The sequence below is a fragment of the Drosophila albomicans genome, chromosome 3 (genome assembly GCF_009650485.2).
Source record: "Drosophila albomicans strain 15112-1751.03 chromosome 3, ASM965048v2, whole genome shotgun sequence".
NCBI classification, from domain to species: domain Eukaryota; kingdom Metazoa; phylum Arthropoda; class Insecta; order Diptera; family Drosophilidae; genus Drosophila; species Drosophila albomicans.
The window spans coordinates 24,964,448-24,990,048 of NC_047629.2; the positions used below are offsets into that span (position 1 = coordinate 24,964,448).

A 25,601-nucleotide genomic window follows, 5' to 3' on the forward strand; every position below is an offset into this window, starting at 1 on the left:
AGCGATAAACAGAGAACGAAATTAATATTTCATTAATTTCTTGACAAAAATTAAGCAAAATTAATTGCGGGTGCAATAAGATGAATAGTAAATATAAGAATCACAATAAAAAGTTGTCAAACAAATAAATTATATAATTTTTAAATTTATTCTAATAATAATTTATTTTAAAATTTAAAGTGATAGAAATCAATTAATATTCATAGAAAACCGACACAAATTTTAATATGAATAGAATGAATTATGAATGCATATAAAATAATTATTCATAGAATATAAATTATAAAAATAATTCATGGCTCACGCTAAGCATTTTAAGTTAGAATTTAATATTGATAATCATTATTTATATACAATCTATCTAAAAATATTATTATATAGTAAAGGTCTTTAAAGAATTGATATTTGAGCAGAAAGTATTAATGAAATCATTAAAAAACAAATGGGAACTTAAAAAGAATGAAATGAATGAAGAATGAATGAAATAAAAAAAATGTATATGCTTTAAAGAAATTTTAAGCTGAAGCTCTTAATGTATTAAAATCGTAGTTGAAAAGCAGATTCGTAATTTTTGGCTCTTTGGAATTATCGCAAAAATTAAATCAGTTTTTTCACACGCAATTTTCTTTACAACTTTTCATTGCAGTTCCCAACCAAAACCCGAAAAATAAGAGCAAAAAAGGCGACATAGAACGAACGCATGCTCCAGCTGGCATAAGGAACGAAAGAGATAGATAGAGAGAGAGAGAGAGAGAGTGAGAAGAACACTGCTGGCAGGATGTCAAAATGCCATCGGCAGATCAAATCTTGTTTATAAATGTCACCACAACGGTGGCCGCGGCAGCGTTGACAGCAGCCGCTGCCGTCAACAGTCCGCCCGAGGCATCCACAGTGGCAGCAAGGGCAGCTGCCGCAACAGGCAACGGACGCAGTGCAGCAGAAGCAGCATCTGTGGAGACAGCAGCAACATCGACAACAGCAACAGCAACGACAACAGTTGCTGCCGCACTGGCAGCCAATTTATCGGGTTCGCTGGTCGACAGCCTAACAACATCAACGACAACAGCAACAACAACGGCAGCCACAATTGTCGAGTCAACGCAAGAATGCGGCGCCACAGCAATGGAAGAGTTCCAGGGCAGCATTTTGGGATTACAACTGGCTGTGCCCGAATGGGAGGCGCTGCTCACAGCCCTGGTGCTGTCCATCATCATAGTGCTGACCATAATTGGCAACATTCTTGTGATATTGAGCGTCTTCACCTACAAACCCTTGCGTATTGTGCAAAACTTTTTCATCGTCTCGCTGGCGGTGGCCGATCTAACTGTTGCCCTGCTGGTCTTGCCATTTAATGTGGCCTACTCGATACTGGGTCGCTGGGAGTTTGGCATACATTTGTGCAAGCTGTGGCTCACCTGTGATGTGCTTTGCTGCACTTCATCCATCTTGAATTTGTGCGCCATTGCATTGGATCGCTATTGGGCCATCACGGATCCCATTAACTATGCTCAGAAGCGAACAGTGGGACGGGTGCTGCTCTTGATTTCCGGCGTCTGGTTGCTGTCGCTGCTCATCAGCAGTCCGCCATTGATTGGCTGGAATGATTGGCCCGATGAGTTCACCAGCGCCACGCCATGTGAGCTTACCTCACAGCGTGGCTACGTCATTTATTCGTCGCTGGGCTCGTTCTTTATACCGCTGATCATTATGACCATTGTGTACATTGAGATATTTGTGGCCACGAGACGTCGTTTAAGGGAACGTGCCAAGGCCAACAAAATGAATACGATTGCCCTGAAGACCACCGAGGTGGAGACGATCAATGCCAGCAATGTTCCTGCCGGCAATAGTTCAACTAGCTCCAAGGCACGTGCTCTGAGCAGTCTTTGCGCCAGCTGGCTGTGTTGTGGTCGGGATCGTGCCAACTTTGCCACGCCCATGATACAAAACGATCAGGAGAGCATCAGCAGCGAGACACATGCACAGCAGGAGCCCAACAATGAGCAACAGCAGCAACAGCAGACGCAGTCGCAGCAACAACATGTTGTTGTCCTGGTGAAAAAGTCACGACGCGCCAAGATCAAGGATTCGATTAAGCACGGCAAGGCGCGCTCGGGCCGCAGATCGCAGTCCTCGTCGTCGGCCTGTGAGCCACATGGTGAGCAACAGCTGCTGCCCCAAGGCGGCAACAGCAGCAACAACACTGCCGTCAAATCCGACGCAGAGATCAGCACTGAAAGCGGCAGTGATCCCAAAGGTTGTATACAGGTAAGTTTGATTTATTTACAGCGTTAAACAACTTTTAATTTAAATTAATTTAAAATTGCAAACATATGTCCATCAATTGTTTGGCATTTGTAAACGAAGTCGAAAATTGTTTGTGTTTAAACATTTTAGAGTCCCAATCTGCACACAATGTTTGTTCCTTACTTAATGCGACTTAAGAGTTATGCATATAATCAGTATATTTGTTAATCAGATATGAGGTGCATTGTGCATTTAAATAAAAAATGTTCAGGCAAAACATCAAATGAGATGCCTCAAAAATGCAATTATATGTAATGCATTTAAGTTACATATAATTTAGAGCAAATTATGTTTAAAAGTTAAGTCAACATCTTAATTGAACAAATAAGTTTCATACATATTTATATTGCAATCGATTAATAATTTTGTTAACTAGATAAAAATGTCCATTAAACAGGTGTGCAATTAACTGAATATTCTGCTTTGTCCGAAAAGTGCATTTATATGCAATGCATTTAAGTTAAAAGTCATATTGGCAAATAAACTATATTTTGTGATTAACATATAATATATACATATGCAATGGTATTGGATAAGTAATTAGTTGCAGATGCATATCTCGACACTGAATTTTAATTTAAATAGTTTAATTCCAAAATTGCATTTTACTTTTTGCAGGTTTGTGTGACACAAGCCGAGGAGCAGACATCGTTGAAACTAACACCGCCACAGTCATCGACTGGCCCCACGTCGGCAACATCGCTGCAAAAGAAACCGAGCACCGTGAATCAATTTATCGAGGAGAAGCAAAAGATCTCGCTGTCCAAGGAGCGAAGAGCAGCTCGAACTTTGGGCATCATAATGGGTGTATTTGTTATCTGCTGGCTGCCATTTTTTCTCATGTACGTGATTTTGCCATTTTGCCAGAGCTGCTGTCCATCCGACAAGTTTAAGAATTTTATCACCTGGTTGGGATATATTAATTCGGGTCTAAATCCGGTTATTTATACGATATTCAATTTGGATTATAGACGCGCATTTAAAAGACTATTGGGCATGAAGTGATATGATGATTTCAGCAGAGTTCAACACAGATGCGAAAGAGAGAGCCTTACTCAAAGTTTGTGCCAAAGAGACATATGAAGTATATAGTCAAGAAAGATATATAAATATAGTGTAGTATTTCATGAAACACCTGAAAAAAGTGGTGCTGTACACTGCTTTTTTCAGCTGATGTTGCATCGGCAGAGGGAAAGAAACATTTCAATATGGTTTCACTCATTTGTACAAAGATCTCGAATGTTCATTACAAAAAAAAAACCAAACTCAAAAAACATACAATATACAATAAATGTAAATTTTTATATATTAATTAGAAGGCGAGCAATTTTTTATTAGTCTATAATAAATTACTTACTAGTAAATTTCATGATTATGAATAACTAACTTTTATTTTGACTTTCACTAAAAAAGAATTCATTTGTCGGGTGACTCAATCTTAGTTTCACTTTTCACTTTTTTTGGGTGTTTCAAAATGCTTAGAAAGAGCCATTTCAAAGGACATGTCTGGACGCTCTTAGCTGTTATATATACACTATATATACTCGTAAAAAGCGTTCAACCGATGGGAGGGAAAGGCAGACCTCAAGGTCAGCTTTAATGTGGGCTTGCTCTTTTCAAATTAATATAGGAAAACAGAAAAAGCTACTAAATAACAAAAAACAAAAACCATCAAAATTATACAAACAAACATCCAAACAAAAAAAAGAAGAATTGACATGTAATAACGTACTCGTATAAGATAAATGGGAAACCCAATTGAATTTAATTAAATGTTTAGGCACACTATTGTTGCAAACTGTTTCATGTTTCACTCTTCAACGCATAAACAAGCATATATATAGGCCAATATATTAATATATATTATCGAAAACAATATAGTAAAATCTGCGCGCTCAACTAAGAGAGATACTTCCAAAACAAAACAAACAAAACTAAACAAAAACTGTTTTCTTATAGGCATTACTTTAATTAATTGTATTTAAATTTAGGACAACAAAATAACATAAACCTATTGATTATGTATGTATGTATTATATGTATGTATGTATGTATACTTTGAAATACGCTTTAAATATTTGTTAAATAATTTAATTATTAATATTAATTGTTTTGTATGACAAACGCAACAAAATGTGTTGAGTGTGAAAAAGCGCAGCTAAAAGCTTAAATACTTGGTAATAAATTGAATTGAAAAAAAAAAAAAACAAAAAATTAAATGTTACACTATGCAAAATTGCAATATACTTGCAGAAATAAAAGCTATAAATCAATGTATGAATATGGATAAACTCAAACAGTACATCTGTAATTTATGAATTTCAACGGTGTACGATAACTTCACTAATTAAATTGTTTAATTAGCAAATGCAAAACAAACACAAACCAAAAGACAGAATCGAATAAAAGTTACGAAAACTAAGTTAATTAAATATCTTTGTTTCCTTGATAATAAATTATTTTTTTCTTTTGGTCACTAATTTTTCCAAAACAAGGAAAAATGCGAATTGCTTTATGCACTTTTTAATTAAATGACATATATTGATAATTTAATTAAAATTGGTATTCAAATTCAACTGACAAAAATAATTTAGTGCTGTACAACAGTCAATTACAGCATAGTTTGCTGTGGCCACACAGTCAATGAATTGAGTTTGCACTTATCGATAAAAACGCGCTTCAGTGTAACCATCTTTGGTTAGTATCTTTTTGGTATATTGTGTCCCGCTTTTGAATTTTCAAAAACTTCGTTTCTCTCTGTTCTTTCATTCGCAGATTCGTATGCCATTCGAAACCAACAAATACAGATATATAAAATCAAAAACTATTCTATAAGTTGCGCCTTACTACAACCAGAAGCAGACCAGTTGTTGCGAATATGGTATATTTTTGAGGGGTTAAACAGTATATTTCAAATATTAGAGTTCCGGTCACGCTGATTTCCAAACGCAACAATTTATGAATTTGTTTACCAGCCGACCGGTGCGGCAATAATTCTGAAACGCGTGCTCGTTTCTGCGTTTCGCTACCTGCAATAACACTTTTCTTCGAATTCGCGACAATAACATAAAAGAAGGCAGCCAGACGAAAGGCGGCGCAGGCATAAACGAACATATATTTGTAATGCTTGACGATTTCGCGGCATTGAATCTGAGACCTGCAAACCTGAAGGACAACAACATGGAGAGAGCAGCAACAGTAACAACTGCGGACTTGGATGCGGTAAATAATACTTCACTAAAGATGTGCAGCATTGAGCTGCAGCTAAACAGCTCCTTTCGCCTGCAGTGCTCGTTGTCATCGCTCGAGAGCGAAAGTGATTTATCCTTGGCCTTTGAACGTGATCACGATGAACCTACGGACTGTGATGAGTTGCCAGCCTTTGAGATTAGAGCCTTCTCCCCACATGGACGCACACCGTCGCCCATCGACGACCTCAACTTATCGGACATTGAAGCAACTCCCAAGGCTGAGAATGGACAGCAAGAACAGAGTAGCCCTGGCCGTCAAAACAATCCAGACTTCGTTGCCTTGCATGAAATTAATGCACAAATCAGTGCACCCAACGAAAATGCGGCCGGCAATGAGTCCATAGCTAGCATTACCCGTGCCAACAGTTTGGAGACCATCTTCGAGGGCGTTTTCCTACAGACGCCACCACGTGAGACACTCAACAAAAGTGGCAATTCCGGCTCGGCAAATCGTAGTACACCGAAAAGAAGTCGCGTAAATCTGATGGAATTGGTGGCCATGAATCGTCTGGCCAATGGCGGCAAGGAGAATAAGTCACCCAGCAAGGAAAAACCCAATGAACTTACCTAGTTACCATTTTCCTTAATAATAAGTAGAACCAAAGCCATAAAAGACATTTTCGTTTAGACTGCCCCCTTGATTAAAGAATTTTGTAGCATTAAGTCTTAGATATAAATGAGAAGCATGCACTTCTGTACACATTGTGTATTTGAAAGTATGTAGGATATCATTTTTATGTTTCGGATGCTGAATTTAAATATGTATGTATATGTAGATTGGTAAAAACATATGTCTTTCCATGTTTCAAACATTTCAAACTGTGTTTTCAATTTTATGACGGGCCTGCTTTTGCATTTGTACCTAGCTTCAGTTTCAGCGGAAAGACGCGGCTACCTGAATCGAGTTCTGGAAGTTCCGGCAGAAGATTATACTATATAGATATAAGCACCTGCTTTGGATTAGCGAGGCAGCCAAACAAAATCTATCCGCTCTACTTTTACTTTCTAGGCTCTCAAAATGATTGCAATGAAAACATCAGTTATTTTTGCTTACGAAACTATATTTCTTTATATTAATATTTGGCTTATTCATCTAATTACAAACTTACAGCTAGTAGTAGAAATATTACTTAAAAATCTTACATATGATACACATATTCGTAAAGCTTGTATATTATACAAAGTCGATATGCATAAAGTTTTATAAAAAATAAAAATATCATTGGAAGTACTTGACATTATTCAAAAGAGCACCCAATAAACATTAAAATTATTCAATGTCGACACAAATAAAATTATAGATGATCAATGCTAATAATTCTTTTTGAAAGATACTTTTGCCTTACCAAACAACTACAGTATTTTAAGCTTAATATGTTAAACGTTCCGTGGAAACTATTTGAACCTTTCATTAACAATAGTTAATTAGGATGGACTGCAAAATTAACAAGTGAGGGGGAATGTCTTGATGAACACAAAATAATACGAATGCAAATATTTTGTTGATTTTGTAAGAAATTCAATACGAAAATAAAAAAGTAAATGAAAATAAAATAGAAAACACGCATATTTCATTTAATGCTGATGCGTTTTGTGTTTTGTTTCTTTCCACGCATAATTTTTACAAGTAGCTGGAACCTGAAATGATTTCGGTTTGGTTCCGTCCCTGTATTTTGCCACTAATGGCGATTAACGAACGATCAAAAGTTATTCGAGTGTCGCGACGCCGAAAAGACTTTGACACGCAGCAATCCAGGATTAACCTCCAACCAACTGCAAGATGTATTAAACATGTAAATAATCTGTTCAATTATGAGTGTACAATGCTCAAACTACTTACCGCAATCTTCGTTCAGCAAGTCTGGCCTTCACTCTCTTCTTAATTGTGGATACACCATTTGCGCTGTGCAATCCACGGCCTGTAATGATAAACAAATGTTTATAGACCCGCTGAATGTTGCGCAGCACGGTAATGTGACGATCCAGAAAGAGATCCAAACAGCTAACCGCCTCCATGGCATGCAGGTAATGTAGATCCAAGAGATCGGGATTGTTTTGCGTATGCTTGTGCACCTCCATAATGCAATTGGCTGCTCTATTATTGAATACATCGTTCTTTTTCTTGTGCAGCTGAGCAATCTCCGAATAGTAGAGTGCAACGCTGCCATTGCCCTGCTGTATGGCCTGTTTGGCTTTCAGATAACACTCGGCTCGCAGCTGGGAGTGATGGGCAGCTAGATTGCGTGTCTCCTCAAAGTCGCGCAGTGCCGCACTCTTGGCCTCCTCGTGCAGCAGCTGCGGCGATTGTGATTTACTCACTCCAGCACGTGGACTCGAACGAGGATTGATCGCTGGTTTCTGCTGCTGCTGCTCCTGGGCAATAAGCTTTTCATTCTCCCGTATGGCCTGCTCGTAGAGTTCGGCGCCAGTGCGATTGCTTTTCAAATCGCTATCTAGCACTTCCAGCGTTTTTACGTAATTATTTTCTTTGGCCGCAAATATCTCCAACACAGTCTCTTTGGGTATCTCGGGAAACTTATCGCAAAGCATCATTTTGGTAAGATGGGTGGCAATATCGTTGGGTTTTTGGTGCGTTGCCTGCGATGCTGCCTGCTGTTCGCTGTTGTAAATTTGCAATGCCAGCTCCATGTCCAGCAGCTCATTCAAATTAACTGGCGATTCAGTGCATTCCGCATATTTCGGATTCTTAAGAAGACGTGCAAACTGCTCATCGTCCCGCATCGTTTGATGACGCTGCTCCTCCTGCTGATTGAGCGCAGCCTCCACATAGACCATGTATATCTGCTTGGCCACATGACGTGGCATAAACACTGTGGTGGGCAACAGTTCAAGCTCAATGGGCAGCATTTGTCCCTCCATTTGGAAGTGAGTGTTGAGCTCTTTGATTATCGTTTCACTCAGTGTTAGTTCCAAGAGCGCATTATCCTCCGCATCGTCGTCATCGTCATCGCCAGCTGCCGATATCTGTTCAACTGGCGGTGGAGGTGGAAGCGGTTGATCTAAAATCCCATTGCGTATATCGCGTATTTTGCGAGTATGTTCCGAGTATTGTTCGTCACCCAGGACAAAGCAATTCTCCACGTGCAATTGCAATTCCTTGCTGTTGCCAGCATTGTTCCCAGCATTGCGTTTGGCTCGCGGTTGTCGCTGCGCCTTGGGAATGCTTTTGCTTGATTGGGTTGAGGTCAAAATATTTGGCACTGATGCCGTTTGCATTGGCAAATTGTTGCTTCCATTGCAAGCGCATTGGAACTCATCGTTGTTCAGCTCCTCGTTATCATAATCAGGTGAGCCGCCATTGAGCTCATCTTCCTTCAGCAATATGTCAACCGTCCAATCCAAATCGCCATTACACTTCACATACAAATCCCACAGGCCGGCAACCTGTTTATTGGGATACATTTGGCGCAATTGCCCAAAGCCATACGCCTCGTTGGGGCAGTTGATACTGTGCCGTTGCAATGGCTCGTTAATCGCATCGCTAGAAGATGTGGCTGCCACAGCTGCGGTTTGTTCATCCCGCAATAAATCCGCTAAACTGCTGGCGTAGCCTGAAGATGCATTGCCTCCAATTGGTGTTTGTATTTTCTGCTCATCCAACTGTGCCCAATAACTAGGCGCATTTTGCTCATATGGCACCCAGTTTTGTGCATTAACATTCAACTTTGGCGCAGTTGTTGCATTTCCTTTGGCATCGTTATTGGCATCAGAGTTTTTGGCCTGCAGCGATTGTGGTTTGAGTGACGGCAACGCTGACAAAGGAGGCTGCAAACGCATTTGCGGCAATGGCTTTGTGTATTTGGTTTCCTTCAACAGCTGTAAATTGAAATAAACATTTGAAATAGATTTAATTTGTATTGTATACAATGTATATCTGTTAAACTCTTATGCAAAATAATTGAATTTCGTTACGCAAATTTACGCCATTTGTTGAATAATATCGCTGTTGTTGTGTTCTTGATTGCTTAAATATTGTCCCACATTCGAGATTTTGAAGTGTTTTTAATCAATTTCTGTTTGAACTAAAAACTAACGAATACAGTTTTTATTGATATTGAGAATCCAATTCATGTAGAAAAATTTTTTTTAAGTAATACCGGCTTATCTTCAAAATTCCTTTTGCATTATTACTTTTAGGTTCTCTATATATTCAAAATTTACCTTGTAAATTGGACATACATAAGTAGGTGTGATATTGTATAATCGGTAAAGGAAAGGAAAATGTTTGCTGATTTTTTACTACTGATAGTGTATTATTTTTATTTATTCATAGATTTTTCATTAAACTTAAAAGTATGGAATACTCGATTTTTTCGTGAAATTTTTGTAGGCTACAAATGGTTTGTGTCTTCGTTAAGCACTGGCTAAAATTCATGCTATACATTGTAACATTGTAATAAAGAAACGCTGACTGATATCTCCATTATCGGATTGCATTTAATTATGGATGTTTGAGAAACTTTGTCGCGAACTATGGTCTGTAAATATTGTAAGTTGGAAACTGCATCAACAATTTTTATTAAATATAGATTACACAAACATAGAAAGGCATAGACTGTATTGCGGTAAGAATGTGGCATTTAACTGATATTAATTTAAATTATATTAAAATGAATAATTTCAAATATATTTCATTGCTTACCCCGAGTAGTAAGTTAACATTGGCCTTCTCGTAGCGTTCCAGCATCCTTTGAATACTCTCCTTAGGCACCTGATGCGTATTTTTTTGAGCCAACTTCGAGGCTGACTTGCACCAACCGGTTTGTGGTTCGAGGAGTTCCACAATATAGTTATGTTGCACAGCCTTTTGGACATATGGTTGCATCTCCCAGATCATCATATTTGTGTTGTCCACAATAATGGGACTCCAGCCAGTCGCTGCCTTTTGGGCCACTCGCTGCTGGTTCCATTCGTGGGCGTCGGGCAAGAAATTCGGATTAAATTGATAGCCCCGTTGTGTGTTAAAGTAATCATCACTGCTGCAAATAAAATCTTGTATTCCATACTGCTGCAGAAGTCCTGTTTGTTGCAGCAATGATTTAGCCAGTGTTGATTTGCCACTTCCAGACGCGCCACGCATAATGATCATAATTTTATGGCCACTTTGCACTTTTTTGCACAACTCATTAAATTCCTTGTGATTGTTGTTTACATTAGTGATGCTGTTGCTTCTGTTGTTGCTGTTGCTGCTGCTGGGGCACATCTTTGGAGAGGCCGTTGACGATGGTGCAATGTATTTGTTGCTATTGCTCACGTTGTTTTTATTACCATTGCTATTGTTGTTATTTCTGCCATTCTCAGCTAAAGACAGCTTTTCGTTAAGCCAAAGCGTCACATTTTCTGATTGCTCAGCAACATTTCCCGCCGCGGACATTGCTGCTGTTGTTGATGTTATTGTTGCTGATGTTAATCTGACTATGTTGCTGAGTGGCTGTTGCTGCTGCTGTTTTGCCCTGTCATCATGAAGGATATGTAATTGTAGATCACACATTCAAATATGCATATACACACATGCACACAGTATATAACTGCGCAATAATCTTGTTTAGCCTCACACGCAGTTATCGCGCCAGTTGAAGATCCGCACACACACACACATATGTACATATACGCATTCAACATGTGTATACAAGAAATACGTACCCAATGCTGAAACTCTACTGCGCCCTGTGCATTCAAATGATGCCCCAAATCAATGTGTCTGGAAACTTGCAAGTCTGCAAACTTTCGGCGTCGTTACGTGTAAATTATTGTATTGCCAATTTGGAACGCAGAACATATAACCACTTTTTTTTGCCAAAACATTGTACAATATACTTTCATAATTATCGACACGTCCGATGTTATTAATCGTTGCTTCGATAAATATTATATTGCTGCGCGCAATTAACAACACTCAGCATTAGTGCTTTCTCAATACAATATGCATACACAATAAAAAAAATCTGTTACATTAAACAAAATGTTTTTTTTTTTATAATTGGCTTTTTAAACAAACATTATTTTATTTGCACTAATACAAAAATGCTTCAATTTGTTCCAATTACCAGCATACTAGCAAAAGAGTCTTCCGCTGTTCAACACTTATATCGATATGAATTGCGGTTGTAGTCTTATCGATTACCATTAAACAGCTGCGTCCGGCATTACTATACACATCTTTGTGTAATTCGCATTTTGCAAGTTTTAAAAAAGGAATCGCATTCGAAATGACTGATTGGGTTAAAATCGCCGAGGACCAGGAGGTGCCCAAGTTAAAGACGACTGCCACTTCCGATGTTCCAACGACGACAGCTGCAACTGCTGCTGCCAAGGACAATGAACCGGATGTCGCAGATCCAGCGGAAACAAGCCTTCTCATTAAAATCTTGGGCAAGGGATTGGTTAACACAAAACTGTCATTAGACGTGCAACAAAAGAACCCAAACTCACCATTGCATTCGGTGAAAACGTTTGAGGCATTGCATCTGAAGCCGGAACTGCTGAAAGGCATCTATGCGATGGGCTTCAATACGCCGTCGAAGATACAAGAGACCGCGTTGCCAACTCTTCTTGCAGATCCACCACAAAACATGATTGCACAAAGTCAATCGGGCACTGGTAAAACGGCTGCCTTTGTGTTGGCCATGTTAAGTCGCGTAAATACCGCATTGAATCATCCGCAAGTTCTCTGCCTATCGCCGACATATGAACTGGCAATACAAACCGGCGAAGTCGCTGCTCGCATGGGACAATTTTGTCCCGATATTAAGCTCAGATTTGCTGTTCGTGGAGAAGAAGGTAAGTTTTTCCATAAGACTAATCTGTTAACAGTAGCTTATCGAAAGCTGCAATTGTCACAAAAAAAGATGGATTCTCTGCAAATGTACAGTTAAAAGAAAACTATTTGTTTTTGTTTTTAATTTAACTGATCAGGTATCTTAAATGTGCAATTGTCGACATTATATTGTACAATGTAATTGAATAATGTAGTTTATGTCCATTACGAAATCGTTTTATTCATAGGATACCACCGGAAAGTGTATTCATTATAACTTACATTTATTATAGAAATGTTATGATTGTATATTGATAAATATTGTTGAATGATAAATTTTAGTAAATTTAAATTTGGGGTAAAAATGACAGTCTTTTGGCACAAAATTAAATTAAATGAAATAAAACCTTCTATCTACGTATTATTTCCTCAACATGAAAGTAATATTCAAATGCATCAATAAATTTAAATAATGAGAATTTTAAATTTGGGTTAGATATCGTATAAAATTGATTAAACTACATTAAAAAAAAATCCCATTATTTTTGGTTTTTAGAAAATAAGTAATACAATTTTGCATAGTAGTTATGCTTAGTTAAAATAAGATTTTTTTTGGAAAAATTACAGTCGATCGCAACTCAAAGATAACGGAGCACATTTTAATTGGAACACCTGGAAAGATGCTGGATTGGGGTCTTAAAATGCGACTCTTTGATATGAAAACAGTGCGAGTTTTCGTGTTAGATGAAGCTGATGTTATGATTGCAACACAAGGACATCATGATCAATGCATTCGAATTCACAAAATGCTCAATCCGCAGTGTCAGATGTTGTTTTTCTCGGCGACGTACGATAAAGAGGTTATGGACTTTGCTCGCTTGATTGTATCGGAGCCAACAATAATTCGTTTGATGCGCGAGGAAGAATCTCTGGATAATATCAAACAATATTATGTGAATTGCAAAAACGAGGATGGCAAATATAATGCAATCCAAAACATTTACGGTTGCATTAGCATTGGCCAGGCAATTATATTTTGCCATACGCGCAAAACTGCTACCTGGCTAGCCGTTAAAATGACTAAAGATGGCCATTCGGTGGCTGTCCTATCTGGTGACATGACCGTTCAGCAGAGATTGGATGTATTGGATCGCTTTAGATCGGGACAGGAGAAAGTCCTCATCACTACCAATGTGTTGTCACGTGGTATTGACATCGAACAAGTAACAATTGTTGTAAATTTCGATTTGCCTGTTGATCTGCGAGGCAATGCCGATTGTGAAACATACTTGCATCGTATCGGGCGTACTGGACGATTTGGAAAGTCTGGCATTGCCATCAATTTAATCGATGGTGACAAGAGTATGACTGTATGTCGTGCCATTGAAAAACACTTTCAAAAGGATATATCTTATTTGAATACCGATAATGCGGATGATATTGAGAAGATTGGAAACTAATTCATAATAATCATTCCCTAGTTTAGCCTTAAGCAAACACATTTTTGAAATTTCTCTAGAAATAAAACTATTTCTGAACCATGCAAATATACATATAATGAATGATTTATACTCGATTTATTTCATCTTCTAACGATTACAAATTATATATTCAAAATTAGGCCTTCCTCTTTGAAAGAATTGATTTACTTTTTATTATTTTATATAATAATGAATTTTAATATAATAATACATCGAACATGAAACTAATCACATTTGTTAAACATTTGATTCCAATTATCAATCCATTGAAAACTAGCGCTAAAATTCAGAAGATAAAGTGATAGATATGTAATCTGATGATGTGAGAACTTGACTCCAAGTCAAGCATGTCAGCATCTTAAAGACGTCTTGGAGAACCATACATTCAAATGTACGACATATAAATAACAAGTCCATAATAAAGGTAACAACATTCCTAAAGCCTAAGCCTAAATAATGTCAATGTTTCCATAGAAATAATTGGATTTCCGGTTACAGCTTCTATGCAGTTTGGTTTTGATTCTGTTCTGATAATCTTCATTGTAATCCTTATGGAATGTGAAATCCGATAGAACATCATATGCTTTAATTATTCTCTTACAGGATTCCAGTTAGTTCCTAGCGCTTGAACTTGGATGATGCTTAAGCACTAGATTGTGATAAGCTTTTCGAGTATCAGCACTCGATGCGTTTTGATTGACATCCAAAATGCCATAGCAATCCTCCCTACTTGTGTTCATAGTGAACAAGTTGCGCTTAAAAAAATGAATTTACAAATTAAGCTTATAGTGACAACACAATTACTTAAATGATACATAATAATCTATTATAGAACGTCAGTGCGATAATATACATGCTATTGACTCATAATAATTTTATTTTAAGAATTAGTAACAAAAAAGATTTTAAAATTAATTATTTGAATATTCATATTTTATAGAATGATTCTGAATAGTTACACTATTTAATTTAAGAATACAGTTAATGGAAAACAAATCACTTCTGTTAAACATTTGATTACAATTATCAATCCATTGCAAACTGGCGGCAAAACCCTGAAGATAAAGCGTGTCGCACTATATAATATGAAAATGACTGATGAGAAAACAGTATACGTTAGATTTACGATTCCAAGGCAGGTATAGCAAACATCTTTAAGTAACCTTCCAATGGGATACCTCCAAATGTACGACAAATAAATACCAAGTCCGTAACAAAAATACCGACAGACTTCGTTGATCTTGATGTTTCTAAAGCTGTTAGTGAACTGATTGCGTTTATTCCTTTGGCTGTCATAATTATTTCGCAATTCCAGGTCTGAAAGAATAATGTATGCTTTTAGAATCTTAGCGTAAATCTTCATTGTTGCTGGATTTGCATTCTCTTGGCTAAACCTCTGTATTAAAATGAAATAAGCGATTTGAATATCATTTTGCGTAGCATTATTCCGTAAGGCCAAGCATTTCATATAAGTCATAATCCTCCTGCCAACTCTCCTGATAATATGCATGGTGTCGATTTTGAAAGTTACTCTGGTTTCGATCCCGTTCATCTTGACGATGCCAGTCATGCCTTCCTTCATTACCAGAAGAATGTGCATTATGATTATAATGTGGCTTTGGCTTTTCTTTCTGCTCGCTGTTGGGTCTTCTTTGTTGACCAGTATTTTGTTGATGACTTCTTTCCTGATTGTATGACGAATGTCGATTATGATTATTCTCCTTCTGTTCGCTTTTTGGACGGTGTTCGTATTTCTTCTTTTCCTGATTACCCGAAGAATGACCATTTTGGTTATTGTGGGGCTTGGAATTCTCTTTTTGCTTTTGGCTATTGCTTCCATGTGACTCCTTGTTGCCTCTTCCTTGTTGATTAGCGTTCGTCTGTTGTCGCTTCTTTCTTTCTTGGTAATTTCGATCGTACTCATTACGCTGCGAGGGATCCGACAATACTTTATATGCCTTAATAATTCTCTTGCAAGAGTCCAGATCACTTGCGGTTTGACGCGGATTCTTATCCGGATGATTCTTCTTTATAAGAAATTGAAAAGCTTTTCGAATGGTAGCATTCGTTGCTTTTGAATCTACCCCCAAAATGTCATAGTAATCCTCGAAATTCTTGTCCATCGTGATGAAGTAGTATAGACGCAGCAGTGTTTGTGGACTGCAAAGTATAAAGGGAATTCCCTCATATGTTACCTGCAAAATATCGATGTTGTTAAAACAGATCGGTAAATTTTTTGGCAATTATCGATATCTGTTTTGCCGAAGAACAAAAAATTTCTATGTGCGTCAAGATAGCTCCGCAACTTTAGCGTCACATATCGATAAAAAAATATCGGCTAAAAAAAACTTTTTATTTTCGTCTTTTTACGTGGTATTTAAACTAAAATTAAAAAAGTTTGAATGCAAAACAATAGAAAATTAAATTATCTTTCTATTAAATCCATGTTCGTCAAATTTCATGCAGTATTTATGCACTAAAATCGTGATTGAAAAATTGGGGTAGCAACATTTTTGCAAATATCTCGGCTTTGACGAGTTGTCGGCCAAATCGGCTTATAACAAGTTATAGAGTATTGTTTTATAAATATACCCTCAAAAATTCATAATTTTAAAACTTTTCGTTTTTGAGATATTTGAGAAAAAGTACGATAACCTCAGCTCCAGCCCCATACAAAATGAGCACAAAAAATCAATGCTACCGATTAATGACCGTAACTTTTTTTTGACTTTCTTGTCGGCCATAGCGCACATTATACTTTCGTAGATACAACTATAAGGAAGATATATAGCAATTTTGGTTGCAATCCAATTTTCTGTTTTTGAGAAAATTGACCTAACCCGCAAAAACAAGTTCATTTCGCAGGTGCATCAAATCACTGGAACCAGCGTGGAACCAGTCAGTGTTAAATAACACCATTTGGACTTTGGCGGGACTTCAAATACTTGCAGAAAATAACTAAATGAAACAAATATTACTATAATTTTAAAATTACATTTAAATACTCTATTTATATATATATTACTTTGTTATAATTAATAAATATACGCAATTAAATATTCTTATTTAAATCGTAATTTTGCAGTTTACTTGATCACTGTTAGCGGCAAAACTTTATGTTAACGCTATCATCAAATTATTCTTAATATTTGCAGAACTTATAGGCCATGTCGCGCTATTTCATTCTATTCGAATCAAATAGATAAATATTTTGCTTTTTGTTTTATTCAAATCGGTTAAGCCGTTTTCGAGAAAATTCAATTTTTGTGATTATTGCGAAAATTACAAATAAATTTCAATTTGGCATGGCAACGCTTAACATCTGCGAAGCTAGTAAAAAGTTAGCGTCGAATTTTTGTTTTGCAGATTTTTCAACATTTTGACTATGTACATAATTGGTCAATACTTTAAAAAATAGATAATTAACATATGTATCATTTCCCAATATATACTACATAGCAAATTATCATAGTTTCCGAGAAAATTCAAAATAACATCTACATTTTTCGATTATACGCTCTCCTAGACTTTGTCTGAGAAGGCGCGCATTGTTATAATATAAACATAAAAAATTCGAATGCTTTGCAATTTGTTTTATTCAAATCGTGATTTTCCTTTTCGAGAAAATCGCATTTTAGTAGAATAGTACACATTTTTGAATTTTTGCGCAATACCTAAAGTAGTCAAAGCGTTGCCAAATTTAAAAAATGGCGATCATGTACATACCTATTTATCATATTTATTACCCATATATATCCCCAACTTATTGGCCATGTCGCGCTATTTCATTCTATTCGAATCAAATAGATAAATATTTTGCTTTTTGTTTTATTCAAATCGGTTAAGCCGTTTTCGAGAAAATTCAATTTTTGTGATTATTGCGAAAATTACAAATAAATTTCAATTTGGCATGGCAACGCTTAACATCTGCGAAGCTAGTAAAAAGTTAGCGTCGAATTTTTGTTTTGCAGATTTTTTCAACATTTTGACTATGTACATAATTGGTCAATACTTTAAAAAATAGATAATTAACATATGTATCATTTCCCAATATATACTACATAGCAAATTATCATAGTTTCCGAGAAAATTCAAAATAACATCTACATTTTTCGATTATACGCTCTCCTAGACTTTGTCTGAGAAGGCGCGCATTGTTATAATATAAACATTAAAAATTCGAATGCTTTGCAATTTGTTTTATTCAAATCGTGATTTTCCTTTTCGAGAAAATCGCATTTTAGTAGAATAGTACACATTTTTGAATTTTTGCGCAATACCTAAAGTAGTCAAAGCGTTGCCAAATTTAAAAAATGGCGATCATGTACATACCTATTTATCATATTTATTACCCATATATATCCCCAACTTATTGGCCATGTCGCGCTATTTCATTCTATTCGAATCAAATAGATAAATATTTTGCTTTTTGTTTTATTCAAATCGGTTAAGCCGTTTTCGAGAAAATTCAATTCTTCTTGTGATTATTGCCAAAATAATATTACCATGGTGGCAACACGTGTTACGGCCGAAAGTTGGGCCACCCTTTATGAACTTGGTGGCAACTCTGGAACATAACTATCTACCCAGCAACAAATTGCAAAGCATTCGAATTTTTTATGTTTATATTATAACAATGCGCGCCTTCTCAGACAAAGTCTAGGAGAGCGTATAATCGAAAAATGTAGATGTTATTTTGAATTTTCTCGGAAACTATGATAATTTGCTATGTAGTATATATTGGGAAATGATACATATGTTAATTATCTATTTTTTTAAAGTATTGACCAATTATGTACATAGTCAAAATGTTGAAAAATCTGCAAAACAAAAATTCGACGCTAACTTTTTACTAGCTTCGCAGATGTTAAGCGTTGCCATGCCAAATTGAAATTTATTTGTAATTTTCGCAATAATCACAAAAATTGAATTTTCTCGAAAACGGCTTAACCGATTTGAATAAAACAAAAAGCAAAATATTTATCTATTTGATTCGAATAGAATGAAATAGCGCGACATGGCCAATAAGTTGGGGATATATATGGGTAATAAATATGATAAATAGGTATGTACATGATCGCCATTTTTTAAATTTGGCAACGCTTTGACTACTTTAGGTATTGCGCAAAAATTCAAAAATGTGTACTATTCTACTAAAATGCGATTTTCTCGAAAAGGAAAATCACGATTTGAATAAAACAAATTGCAAAGCATTCGAATTTTTTATGTTTATATTATAACAATGCGCGCCTTCTCAGACAAAGTCTAGGAGAGCGCGTATAATCGAAAAATGTAGATGTTATTTTGAATTTTCTCGGAAACTATGATAATTTGCTATGTAGTATATATTGGGAAATGATACATATGTTAATTATCTATTTTTTAAAGTATTGACCAATTATGTACATAGTCAAAATGTTGAAAAATCTGCAAAACAAAAATTCGACGCTAACTTTTTACTAGCTTCGCAGATGTTAAGCGTTGCCATGCCAAATTGAAATTTATTTGTAATTTTCGCAATAATCACAAAAATTGAATTTTCTCGAAAACGGCTTAACCGATTTGAATAAAACAAAAAGCAAAATATTTATCTATTTGATTCGAATAGAATGAAATAGCGCGACATGGCCAATAAGTTGGGGATATATATGGGTAATAAATATGATAAATAGGTATGTACATGATCGCCATTTTTTAAATTTGGCAACGCTTTGACTACTTTAGGTATTGCGCAAAAAATTCAAAAATGTGTACTATTCTACTAAAATGCGATTTTCTCGAAAAGGAAAATCACGATTTGAATAAAACAAATTGCAAAGCATTCGAATTTTTTATGTTTATATTATAACAATGCGCGCCTTCTCAGACAAAGTCTAGGAGAGCGTATAATCGAAAAATGTAGATGTTATTTTGAATTTTCTCGGAAACTATGATAATTTGCTATGTAGTATATATTGGGAAATGATACATATGTTAATTATCTATTTTTTAAAGTATTGACCAATTATGTACATAGTCAAAATGTTGAAAAATCTGCAAAACAAAAATTCGACGCTAACTTTTTACTAGCTTCGCAGATGTTAAGCGTTGCCATGCCAAATTGAAATTTATTTGTAATTTTCGCAATAATCACAAAAATTGAATTTTCTCGAAAACGGCTTAACCGATTTGAATAAAAAACAAAAAGCAAAATATTTATCTATTTGATTCGAATAGAATGAAATAGCGCGACATGGCCAATAAGTTGGGGATATATATGGGTAATAAATATGATAAATAGGTATGTACATGATCGCCATTTTTTAAATTTGGCAACGCTTTGACTACTTTAGGTATTGCGCAAAAATTCAAAAATGTGTACTATTCTACTAAAATGCGATTTTCTCGAAAAGGAAAATCACGATTTGAATAAAACAAATTGCAAAGCATTCGAATTTTTTATGTTTATATTATAACAATGCGCGCCTTCTCAGACAAAGTCTAGGAGAGCGTATAATCGAAAAATGTAGATGTTATTTTGAATTTTCTCGGAAACTATGATAATTTGCTATGTAGTATATATTGGGAAATGATACATATGTTAATTATCTATTTTTTAAAGTATTGACCAATTATGTACATAGTCAAAATGTTGAAAAATCTGCAAAACAAAAATTCGACGCTAACTTTTTACTAGCTTCGCAGATGTTAAGCGTTGCCATGCCCAAATTGAAATTTATTTGTAATTTTCGCAATAATCACAAAAATTGAATTTTCTCGAAAACGGCTTAACCGATTTGAATAAAACAAAAAGCAAAATATTTATCTATTTGATTCGAATAGAATGAAATAGCGCGACATGGCCAATAAGTTGGGGATATATATGGGTAATAAATATGATAAATAGGTATGTACATGATCGCCATTTTTTAAATTTGGCAACGCTTTGACTACTTTAGGTATTGCGCAAAAATTCAAAAATGTGTACTATTCTACTAAAATGCGATTTTCTCGAAAAGGAAAATCACGATTTGAATAAAACAAATTGCAAAGCATTCGAATTTTTTATGTTTATATTATAACAATGCGCGCCTTCTCAGACAAAGTCTAGGAGAGCGTATAATCGAAAAATGTAGATGTTATTTTGAATTTTCTCGGAAACTATGATAATTTGCTATGTAGTATATATTGGGAAATGATACATATGTTAATTATCTATTTTTTAAAGTATTGACCAATTATGTACATAGTCAAAATGTTGAAAAATCTGCAAAACAAAAATTCGACGCTAACTTTTTACTAGCTTCGCAGATGTTAAGCGTTGCCATGCCAAATTGAAATTTATTTGTAATTTTCGCAATAATCACAAAAATTGAATTTTCTCGAAAACGGCTTAACCGATTTGAATAAAACAAAAAGCAAAATATTTATCTATTTGATTCGAATAGAATGAAATAGCGCGACATGGCCAATAAGTTGGGGATATATATGGGTAATAAATATGATAAATAGGTATGTACATGATCGCCATTTTTTAAATTTGGCAACGCTTTGACTACTTTAGGTATTGCGCAAAAATTCAAAAATGTGTACTATTCTACTAAAATGCGATTTTCTCGAAAAGGAAAATCACGATTTGAATAAAACAAATTGCAAAGCATTCGAATTTTTTATGTTTATATTATAACAATGCGCGCCTTCTCAGACAAAGTCTAGGAGAGCGTATAATCGAAAAATGTAGATGTTATTTTGAATTTTCTCGGAAACTATGATAATTTGCTATGTAGTATATATTGGGAAATGATACATATGTTAATTATCTATTTTTTAAAGTATTGACCAATTATGTACATAGTCAAAATGTTGAAAAATCTGCAAAACAAAAATTCGACGCTAACTTTTTACTAGCTTCGCAGATGTTAAGCGTTGCCATGCCAAATTGAAATTTATTTGTAATTTTCGCAATAATCACAAAAATTGAATTTTCTCGAAAACGGCTTAACCGATTTGAATAAAAACAAAAAGCAAAATATTTATCTATTTGATTCGAATAGAATGAAATAGCGCGACATGGCCAATAAGTTGGGGATATATATGGGTAATAAATATGATAAATAGGTATGTACATGATCGCCATTTTTTTAAATTTGGCAACGCTTTGACTACTTTAGGTATTGCGCAAAAATTCAAAAATGTGTACTATTCTACTAAAATGCGATTTTCTCGAAAAGGAAAATCACGATTTGAATAAAACAAATTGCAAAGCATTCGAATTTTTTATGTTTATATTATAACAATGCGCGCCTTCTCAGACAAAGTCTAGGAGAGCGTATAATCGAAAAATGTAGATGTTATTTTGAATTTTCTCGGAAACTATGATAATTTGCTATGTAGTATATATTGGGAAATGATACATATGTTAATTATCTATTTTTTAAAGTATTGACCAATTATGTACATAGTCAAAATGTTGAAAAATCTGCAAAACAAAAATTCGACGCTAACTTTTTACTAGCTTCGCAGATGTTAAGCGTTGCCATGCCAAATTGAAATTTATTTGTAATTTTCGCAATAATCACAAAAAATTGAATTTTCTCGAAAACGGCTTAACCGATTTGAATAAAACAAAAAGCAAAATATTTATCTATTTGATTCGAATAGAATGAAATAGCGCGACATGGCCTATAAGTTCTGCAAATATTAAGAATAATTTGATGATAGCGTTAACATAAAGTTTTGCCGCTAACAGTGATCAAGTAAACTGCAAAATTACGATTTAAATAAGAATATTTAATTGCGTATATTTATTAATTATAACAAAGTAATATATATATAAATAGAGTATTTAAATGTAATTTTAAATTATAGTAATATTTGTTTCATTTAGTTATTTTCTGCAAGTATTTGAAGTCCCGCCAAAGTCCAAATGGTGTTATTTAACACTGACTGGTTCCACGCTGGTTCCAGTGATTTGATGCACCTGCGAAATGAACTTGTTTTTGCGGGTTAGGAAAAGGTCAATTTTCTCAAAAAACAGAAAATTGGATTGCAACCAAAATTGCTATATATCTTCCTTATAGTTGTATCTACGAAAGTATAATGTGCGCTATGGCCGACAAGAAAGTCAAAAAAAAGTTACGGTCATTAATCGGTAGCATTGATTTTTTGTGCTCATTTTGTATGGGGCTGGAGCTGAGGTTATCGTACTTTTTCTCAAATATCTCAAAAACGAAAAGTTTTAAAATTATGAATTTTTGAGGGTATATTTATAAAACAATACTCTATAACTTGTTATAAGCCGATTTGGCCGACAACTCGTCAAAGCCGAGATATTTGCAAAAATGTTGCTACCCCAATTTTTCAATCACGATTTTAGTGCATAAATACTACATGAAATTTGACGAACATGGATTTAATAGAAAGATAATTTAATTTTCTATTGTTTTGCATTCAATCTTTTTTAATTTTAGTTTAAATACCACGTAAAAAGACGAAAATAAAAAGTTTTTTTTAGCCGATATTTTTTTATCGATATGTGACGCTAAAGTTGCGGAGCTATCTTGACGCACATAAAATTTCTAGTCTTGCAAGTTGCAAGATAATATGATATTCTTTGGTCTATCGATATTCATAGCGTTTTCTAGATATTCTTATGTATTGTTCCATACATACATATATAGAGTAAATAATAATCATTTTATTTTATCAAGTGCTAAAAAAGCATACTAAATATAAAAATATCAAAAGAATGAACATATATATTCTTAAAATAGTTATATGCGTATTCTTATTTTATACAATGATTTCGAATAGTTATTGTATTTAAATAAAAAACACAAATATCATAAACTTGTGTATGAGAAGACTGTACATGTACATATATGTACATATGTACATATGTATGTTAGTTCTGCCATTTTAAGCTATGCAAGACAAGCATCTTTTAGCAGCACTAAGTCGAATACAGTCACATACAGAAAATATGATGTTTTCATTAAAGTAATTTAATGTATGGCTATAGCTAATCTGATTTTTCGATAATTATTGTGGTATTTAATTTATGTTCCAATCACCGTCAATATTTTTTATTGAAAGTATGAAAATTTGCAATAATAATTTATCAATGAGAATTTTGGTTTCCACGACACCCAGAACACATACATTTTACCAAGTGAGTAAGCGTGAATGCCACAGCTTTACCCACCCATTTAAAAACTACGTAAAGGGCTAACCCACATCCTATACAACCAACAGAGATACCTTTCACAAATGTCGATGCATCAGAATTTGTGCCATCAAAGTGTTCATCATCTAGGAAAGCAAATGTTCCATAGGTTCTGGCGATCTGATTACGATTCCTACTTCGTCCATCATAATTATTACGCAATTCCGGGTCTGAAAGAATAATGTATGCTTTTAGAATCTTAGCGTAAATCTTCGTTGTTGCTGGATTTGCATTTTCTTGACTAAACCTCTGTGTTAAATTAAAATAAGCGTTTTGAATATCATTTTGAGTAGCATTATTCCGTAAGCCAAGCATTTCATATAAGTCATAATCCTCCTGCCAACTCTCCTGATAATATGCATGGTGTCGATTTTGAAAGTTACTCTGGTTTCGATCCCGTTCATCTTGACGATGCCAGTCATGCCTTCCTTCATTACCAGAAGAATGTGCATTATGATTATAATGTGGCTTTGGCTTTTCTTTCTGCTCGCTGTTGGGTCTTCTTTGTTGACCAGTATTTTGTTGATGACTTCTTTCCTGATTGTATGACGAATGTCGATTATGATTATTCTCCTTCTGTTCGCTTTTTGGACGGTGTTCGTATTTCTTCTTTTCCTGATTACCCGAAGAATGACCATTTTGGTTATTGTGGGGCTTGGAATTCTCTTTTTGCTTTTGGCTATTGCTTCCATGTGACTCCTTGTTGCCTCTTCCTTGTTGATTAGCGTTCGTCTGTTGTCGCTTCTTTCTTTCTTGGTAATTTCGATCGTACTCCTTACGCTGCATGGGATCCGACAATACTTGATATGCTTTAATAATTCTCTTACAGAAATCCAGTTGTTTTGCAGTTTGTCGCGGATTCTTGTCCGGATGATTCTTCATTACAAGATCAAGATAAGCTTTTCGAATGGCAGCATTCGATGCGTTTTGATCTATCCTCAAAATGCCATAGTAATCCTCGAAATTCTTGTCCATCGTGATGTAGTAATAAGCTCTGTTCAGTATAAAGTAAAATCCCCCAAATGTCATCTAAAAAACATCGATTACACTATGGATATCGATGTTATGCAAACAGCGCGGGAGATTGATGTTCATCGGAAATATCGATATATCACTTTATGGAAATTTCAGTTAAGATTCTTAACTTAAGAACAACATTCCGCCTCTTTATTCCATAAGTGGTTGTCTGTAAGAGAGGGATGGCTGATGCAGCCGCATCATTGATCATGCGACAATGATTCTGAAAGTGCGGCCGTATGTTCGATAATATTTTGGTATGCTTATCGAAAAAAATGCGATATTGGTGGAAATGAGCTGATTATTTTAATTGCAAATTTTGGCTCCATAAAATTACTTTAAATTGTTTTGCAATTTTAAGAAAAAATTAAAAAAAATCAAATTGAATTTCGCTAAGACCATTGCCTATTTTCAGTTAATTGGTTTCTTCCTGCTTAAACAACTGTTCGCCCGATGCAACTTTGGTGAAAACACTTGCATTCGATTTAACTCATATGCTCATACATACATACATACTTTTGGATGTATATTGTATGTATGTATGTACAATGCAAATTTATAAA

The 25,601-nt window shown here is 35.1% G+C and overlaps 5 protein-coding genes across 6 annotated transcripts in view; 3 read left to right on the forward strand and 2 right to left on the reverse strand.

Moving 5' to 3' along the window:
* The window catches only part of LOC117569286 (tyramine/octopamine receptor), a 42,223-nt gene extending 37,970 nt beyond the window's left edge, over positions 1-4,253 (forward strand). For both annotated transcript variants that reach the window (XM_034250392.2, XM_034250391.2), the window contains exons 2-3: positions 647-2,268; positions 2,926-4,253. In XM_034250392.2, the coding sequence (XP_034106283.1) occupies positions 787-2,268; positions 2,926-3,312 (1,869 nt within the window). In that variant the 5' untranslated portion in view covers positions 647-786 and the 3' untranslated portion in view covers positions 3,313-4,253. The remainder of the gene's footprint in view (positions 1-646; positions 2,269-2,925) is intronic.
* A 978-nt stretch (positions 4,254-5,231) lies between these two features.
* LOC117567431 (uncharacterized) lies at positions 5,232-6,558 on the forward strand. The gene is made up of 2 exons (XM_034247429.2): positions 5,232-5,529; positions 5,596-6,558. The coding sequence occupies exons 1-2, from the start codon at positions 5,431-5,433 to the stop codon at positions 6,127-6,129; spliced, it is 633 nt and encodes a 210-aa protein (XP_034103320.1). The 5' UTR covers positions 5,232-5,430; the 3' UTR covers positions 6,130-6,558.
* A 216-nt stretch (positions 6,559-6,774) lies between these two features.
* Positions 6,775-11,408, reverse strand: LOC117567428 (uncharacterized). The gene is made up of 4 exons (XM_034247427.2): positions 11,223-11,408; positions 10,222-11,032; positions 7,399-9,395; positions 6,775-7,331 (listed from the first exon to the last, which is right to left on the reverse strand). The coding sequence occupies exons 2-4, from the start codon at positions 10,951-10,953 to the stop codon at positions 7,259-7,261; spliced, it is 2,802 nt and encodes a 933-aa protein (XP_034103318.1). The 5' UTR covers positions 10,954-11,032; positions 11,223-11,408; the 3' UTR covers positions 6,775-7,258.
* A 280-nt stretch (positions 11,409-11,688) lies between these two features.
* Positions 11,689-13,901, forward strand: LOC117567430 (DEAD-box helicase Dbp80). Its single transcript, XM_034247428.2, has 2 exons — positions 11,689-12,359; positions 12,964-13,901. Exons 1-2 carry the CDS (start codon positions 11,789-11,791, stop codon positions 13,794-13,796), a joined length of 1,404 nt encoding a protein of 467 aa, XP_034103319.1. The 5' UTR covers positions 11,689-11,788; the 3' UTR covers positions 13,797-13,901.
* Positions 13,902-13,913: 12 nt separating this feature from the next.
* On the reverse strand, positions 13,914-25,008 carry LOC117569803 (GATA zinc finger domain-containing protein 14-like). The gene is made up of 2 exons (XM_052003501.1): positions 24,269-25,008; positions 13,914-15,134 (listed from the first exon to the last, which is right to left on the reverse strand). The coding sequence occupies exons 1-2, from the start codon at positions 24,994-24,996 to the stop codon at positions 15,116-15,118; spliced, it is 747 nt and encodes a 248-aa protein (XP_051859461.1). The 5' UTR covers positions 24,997-25,008; the 3' UTR covers positions 13,914-15,115.
* Between the last annotated feature and the right edge of the window lie 593 nt (positions 25,009-25,601).